The sequence below is a fragment of the Macrosteles quadrilineatus genome, unplaced genomic scaffold (genome assembly GCF_028750875.1).
Source record: "Macrosteles quadrilineatus isolate MER2022 unplaced genomic scaffold, UCM_ALF_1.0 Scaffold_1__1_contigs__length_201487025, whole genome shotgun sequence".
NCBI classification, from domain to species: Eukaryota; Metazoa; Arthropoda; class Insecta; order Hemiptera; family Cicadellidae; genus Macrosteles; species Macrosteles quadrilineatus.
Window position 1 is genome coordinate 68,275,545 of NW_026542594.1, and position 7,155 is coordinate 68,282,699.

General features: G+C 36.2%; 1 protein-coding gene across 1 annotated transcript; it reads left to right on the top strand.

Moving 5' to 3' along the window:
* Positions 1-4,065: 4,065 nt before the first annotated feature.
* LOC128997809 (uncharacterized protein K02A2.6-like) lies at positions 4,066-6,880 on the top strand. Its single transcript, XM_054423545.1, has 2 exons — positions 4,066-4,636; positions 5,364-6,880. The coding sequence occupies exons 1-2, from the start codon at positions 4,066-4,068 to the stop codon at positions 6,878-6,880; spliced, it is 2,088 nt and encodes a 695-aa protein (XP_054279520.1).
* The last annotated feature ends 275 nt before the right edge of the window (positions 6,881-7,155 follow it).

Below are 7,155 nucleotides of genomic sequence, written 5' to 3' on the forward strand. Positions count from 1 at the left end.
TTGGTCGAGCCATTACCATTTCAATAGTCGGCCGGGATTTGTCATTTCCAATTAAAGTGATCGTGCAGGGGGGGATGGGGCCAATTTGCTGCATGAGTGTCTAAGCGAGTGTGTTGTTAGATAGGCCCTGCACAGATAAGGCGATCTCTTTCCCATTTCTTTTCAGTACTTCCTCAAATGACCCTTGAAATTTATAAAATAAATCATTAATATGGTTACTGGCGTATAGTTTTTGCATTGCAGAATGATTCTCCGCTTACCATAGCAGTTTAATTAAATTTAGAAAACATTTTTTAAAATGCTAAAATTAATTTGTATTTTTTAGCGAATTTTTCATATATGGGAATAAGTTTACCGTATGTCTCATTGTTAAGACCTGGACCTGGAATGATCAGACGATGGGAACGGGGAATTTATAGGGTTAGATTTCGGTTTTCCTATATAAGTACATCGGACAGTTAGGGAATATTCGAGTGGGAATCTAGCAGGGAAATTCGCTTAGTCTGCAGGTTTGCTGTGGCGGGGGTATTTACAATTTTCATGAGTGTATGTCTCTTGTTATGTTCCATGGATGTGCATTATAATATATATTTGAAATAAAAGTTAAATTAGAAACATAAAAGAAATATATATTTCTAACTAGTTATAGACTTGGAGTAGCAACGTATAAATGTTTCCATTATACTAACTTACAAATTTTCTCAGCAAATCTTGTAAACTTAAAATATCGAACATTGTGGAATTGTATAGTCTATTAATCAAATTCCTCCGAGCTACGTCAGTAATCAGAGCCTCAGATTCACACTGGTCGGAGGTAAAACTATATGTTTATGGTACAAACTAGAGCTGAGACCAACAGCGTATTTGGTTGACCACCTTCGATGTTCCAGACAATTGTGAACATTACCGGTGTTTATTTAAACAATAATTTTGGGAACGGTATAAAAATCCGAGTGAAAAATTAGTATGCAATGTAGGACATTGCAGTACTGCAGAATGTTCCAACTTAACACTTAGCGTGTATCTTTATAACAATAAAAATCTATAAAGGGTGTGATGTACCTTTGCCGCATTTTCCTCCGCATAAATGCAAATGTTTGTAGGAATTACGTTCCCCAAAAATATTCCAAATTTTCGCAAAACATTTCAACTACTAACATATAGCTTATATTTAAAGAATAAACAATATTTATGTAGGTACTGTACAACTGAGAATCGATTTTGACCAGGAACCAGAACCGCATCACTAGTAATACAAGTTTTTACTAAATAATTAAGATAACATCCTGCGTTTGAGGTGTAATTTCAACTATTACCTCTTCGTAGACGCAATTAGACACTTTTACGTTTTTATTTCTTTGTGAAAACCTAATGAGACGTATTTAATTTGTATACCTCTCCGATTACGAAGTGGAAAAAATCATTTACTAAACTAATATAACTATTTGGCTTAAGTATAAAAGTTTTGCATCAGTTTAGAACTTCGCCAAACTGTCCAGAAATGTAATTCGATAAAAAGCTAAGTCTTGTTGCCAGTTTAAGTCCAGCCGTGGAAAAGTGTTGTCGGCAACTTGCCCGGAGGGACATTTGGAATCTCTCATGTTTAATGCATTTACACATAGCCAGTGTGCTTGTGTGAGTTTGTAAATGTACGTTTGTGTGTCTGTCTGTATTTCCCTTTCTCTTAAGCATTCCACTTCTTTAACATTTCACTCCTATAATGCCAACTCTCCCCTCCACTGATCATGTAATTTCCCAAAGAGCAGGAAAATAAATGTTTTCGTAAAAGCTTTTCGAAAAACTCTCTGTGATCTCTATTGAAGTAGCCAACATTCATCATTAGTGCCTGGGGAGTGGGGACCGTGCTTTGCCCGGAGAAAACCATTAGTAATATATCCAAATTGTCTTTCGTAGCCTATCTGTAATCAGTAAAAAATGTATGTTTGTAGTTGATTGTGTTCTTGTAAGCAACAGTTTTGATTCTCATGTACAGTTGTATTTTTTTAGCTAGAAGCAGTTAAGGTGTGTTGGAATATCTTTGAAGATGAACCTATTTTGCTGTAGTGCGATCATGTTATGTATATGTATGTGTCAAATTTTGAGTTTAAATCAAAACAAACTACTTGAAACCCAAAAGGCGGGAAGATTTAAAAATCAAAACTACACGTAAATCATCATTACTCTACGTCCCAACAGTTATTTTAGGTGTATCTCAGTTACAGCAACCACATTATTCTATTATTATAATGATCAAAATTCATTATGCAAGAAGATTCAATATTTGCTCATATAATTAACTATTTTCAAAGCAACCATCACTTATAATTTGGAGACAATAATTAAATAACAACTTATTCATTAGTTGATTTGGAATTAGGAATCACGTCTCTATTTCACAGTAAATATTCTCTAAATTTCCAAATACTTTAATAAAAGTAGGCTAGAGTAAGTTTAAAGTATATTAAACTATTGTCAATTCCAATATCTGCTAGTTTGTTTGTTTTGATTTAACCTCAAAATTTGACACATATGAACACATGATCGCACTAGCAAAAAAGGTTCATCTTCAAAGATATTCCACCACACCTTAACTGCTTCTAGCTAAAAAAATCCAACTGTACTGTTGATACATATTTCCAAAGACTGTCCCTATTTAATCCAGCTGATCAGTTAATTATTTGTTGTTGTTTTTATTTATGTTTATGTGAAGTTATTCAGTAATAAATATACACTACACAGTCAACATTATGTGCACAATTTAATTGTATTAAATTAGTTAAAGTACATAATATTGGCGACGAGGAAAACAAAATGACTGAAGAACAGACGCTACAGAAACTAATCAAAGCAAGAACGGTTGTCAAAGGCCAATTTACACGAGCAAACAGATTATTAAAAGGCAACCCAACAGCGACAGAACTAAATGTAAAGCTCAAAACTGTTACCGAATACTGGTCAAAGTACAAACAAATACAAGATGAAATAGATTCACACACAGATTTGGGTGAGCTTAGTAGAGAAATTGAATGCAGATGCAACATGGAAGATGAATATTTACAGATTACAACTACACTTCAAGAAATGATGCTAGCTGTTGAACAGAAAAACTCTTACACCTCTTCATCTTCATCACCCAGTACACATTTATGTAACACATCAGGGAGAATTAATTTCACACCATATCACCCCGAAGAAACTTTCACAAACTTCATAAGAAGACTGGAAGTATTTTTGTATCTAAATAACCAAGAACCTGATAATAAAGGTAAAGTATATACACTACTACATGCCCTAACACCTCAACTACATCAACAACTCTATGATGTTTGTACCCCTGAGGACCCTTTGGACAAACAATATGATGACTTAGTGCAGCTCTTGAAAGAATTTGTGGATCCTCAGCCAAGTCAATGGGCTTTACAACAGAAATTTATTTCGCGGAATCAAATGGAACATGAAACAGTGAATGAGTTTTCAGTTGCTCTTAAGAAGATGACTGTAAATTGTGAATTTCATTGTTGCTGTGGTAAATCTGTTGCAGACCTATTTCTAAAACTACAGTTTATCCGGGGGTTGAAAGACGTAGACATTCGAACTAAACTATTACAAGATCGTGAAAAACGAATGTCTCAAGATTTAGTAAACATTGCTTCAGCAATGGAACTTGCAAAATCAGAAAGTAAGACTGTAAGCCATAATACGTTGGAAAAAAGTGAATTGAATCAGATTAAGTATACAAATAATAACGAAAAAAGTGTTAAGCCAACACAACTGAAATCCTCACTGAACAGCCCTAATTTCAAAACAGATTTTGAAAAGCTCAAAGGAAAATGCTATCGCTGCGGTTCACCATCTCATCGGGCACATGAGTGTCGTTTTCAGGAAGCAACGTGTCGAAGGTGTAACAAAGTGGGACACATTGCAAGTGTATGCATGCAAACAAAAAGGCAGATGCAAACAAAGTACAGAAATCATCAAACAGAATATGAAACTGAAGAAAGTAGTGAGAATGAATTTCACATTAATGTCATCAACAGTAGAAGCAATGACAAATTTATCGTAAACATGAAGATTGAGGGCAAAACAGTACCAATGGAACTAGACACGGGTGCAGCCCTCAGCACTATGTCCTACAAAGACTTTAAGAAGTTGTCAATTCCACAAAAGGTATTTTCAACCAACGTTGAACTTCGTACATACACAGGGAAAACTATTAAGCCAAGAGGTGTAACGTTTGTGAATTGCATGTACAAAACGCAAAGATTTGTCGGGAAACTATTTTTGATTGAACAAAATGTCGATGCAATATTTGGTAGAGATTGGCTTAGGGAAGTCAAATTAGATTGGGGTGAAATAAAAAGTCTAGAAATGAATCAGACATCAAGTCTAGGAAACATGTTGAGCGACTTTAGTGATGTATTCGATGGAAAAATTGGAGTCATACCTGATCATTTAGGACAATTAAGGGTCATGGATGACGCGAAACCGATATTTGTGAAGCCAAGACAAGTGCCATATTCTCTAAGGAGTGAAATTGAAAAGGAACTCAAGAGACTAGAAGAATGTGGAATAATAACCAAAGTAGATCACTCGGACTGGTACCCCCATCGTGCCTGTTGTCAAGCCAAATGGTCAAGTGCGCATTTGTGCTGATTACAAGGTCACAGTGAACAAATTGATCAAGGATGAAAACTATCCTATTCCTAGAATTGAGGACATTTACACCCAAATGAATGGAGGCAAACTATTTTGCACATTGGACATTTCTAATGCCTACCTTCATATGAGGATGGATGAAGAAAGTGCTCATATGCAAACACTTAGCACGCATAAAGGGATGTACAAAGTAAATCACTTAATGTTTGGAGTCAAAGTAGCTCCTTCCCTTTGGCAGCAGTTTATGGACAAAACTTTACAGGGGATTCCTGGTGTACAGTGCTTTTTCGATGACATCATTATTCAAGGTAAGACAGAAGAAGAGTTACTAACCAGACTACGGACTGTACTAGAGCGAATGAGATCCAAAAACTTAAGACTAAACAGAGACAAGTGCAAATTCTTTCAAAGAAGTATCCAATATTTGGGACACACCATTGATGCTCAGGGACTACACAAATCAAAGGAAAAAATTTCTGCCATCATGAACAGCAAACAGCCAGAAAATGTAAATTAATTGAGAAAGTTCCTGGGATTGGCTAACTACTATAATAAGTTCATTAAAAGTTTGGCCACAATCCTTTACCCACTTAATGAACTGCTACGGAATGGGGAAAAGTACATATGGACAACTAAATGTGAAGAGAGTTTTCAGAAAGTTAAATCAGAAATAACTAGTGACAATGTACTTGTTCACTATGATCCAGATCTTCCCTTAGTGCTTGCAACAAACGCGTCACCGGTGGGCCTTGGGGCCATTCTCTCTCACAGATACAGTGATGGAACTGAAAGACCTATTAGTTTTGCTTCACGTACTCTGACTAAATGGGAACAAAAATACAGTCAGATTGACAAAGAAGCAACAGGTATATACTGGGGCCTCAAAAAGTTTTTCCCCTATTGTTACGGACGTAAGTTCATTCTAGTGACTGATCACAAACCGTTAGTATCAATATTTCATCCAAACAAGACTCTGCCATCAATCTCAGCAACGAGGCTGTTCAATTACGCACACTTCTTATCTGGATTCAACTATCAAATCGAATACAGGAAAACTACAGACCATGCGAATGCTGATTTTCTATCACGATTCCCAACTGAACACACTTCAATCAATCATGTGGATGACCGTAGTCTATTTCAAATCAGCCAGCTGGACTCGTTTCTAGTAGACAGTCAAATAATATCTAGAAAAACTGCTGAAGATAAGTTCCTACAATCAGTGCTACGTGCCCTTCAGACAGGGGAGTCTGTTGAACATCTGGGTTTTCATGACAATGAATTGACGCTTCAAGATGGATGTATATTTAAGGGTAATAGGGTAATAATACCAGAAGTTCTTCACCATGCTGTGCTTCAAGAACTACACGTTGGGCATCTAGGTATGGATAAAATGAAAGCTCTTGCTAGAAGCTATTGCACATGGAGAAACATCGACAAGGACATTGAACAACTGGTACGCACCTGTAAACAATGCCGCTTAAAACAAAACCAACCTGCTAAAGAAACCAATCATCCATGGCTGACTCCTCAAGGACCTTGGGAAAGAGTACACATAGACTTTGCTGTCCCAATGCAAGGACAATGGTATTTCATTATTGTAGACGCATTCACCAAATGGATTGAAGTGATCCCAACTAAAAACACGTCTACAGAATGGTGTATCAGGGAACTTCGGAAAACTTTTGCTACATTCGGTCTACCTTTAGTTCTAGTATCAGACAATGGGAGTCAGTTTACTTCTAGCACATTCCGTCAGTTCTTGTCTGCTAATGGTGTGGTGCACAAAACTACTGCACCGTACCATCCTTCCTCGAACGGGCAAGCCGAACGATATGTTCAAACAATAAAGAAATCATTAAAGGCAATGGAAGAAGAAGGAGGTAAACTAGATCTTAAATTATATAGGCTTCTCATGCAACTTCGTCAATCCCCTAACTCAACCGGGTCAAATGCTTACAGTTTAATATATGGAAGAGAGATAAGAACGCACTTAGGATTATTGCTTCCTCAATGTAACAAGTCAGCAAGAAGTGCAATGGCTGTGCGCAAAAAATTTCAAGTGGGGGACAGTGTACAGGCTAGAGACTACTCAAGTTCTAAACGGAAATGGTGCTTTGGAACTGTCATTGGAAGAGAAGGTACCCTCTTATACCAAGTCAAAATGGAAGACGGAACTGTGTGGAGGAGGCATATCGATCAGCTTCTAAAATGTGAAATTTAGGCGGGGAGAGTTGATACATATTTCCAAAGACTGTCCCTATTTAATCCAGCTGATCAGTTAATTATTTGTTGTTGTTTTTATTTATGTTTATGTGAAGTTATTCAGTAATAAATATACACTACACAGTCAACATTATGTGCACAATTTAATTGTATTAAATTAGTTAAAGTACATAATAACTGTATAAATGTTTTTTTTTTCAAAATAAACTTATCACACACTTTTATAGAAATTTCTATATTTCGGCATTAGCCTTCTTCAGGAACAAACACAAT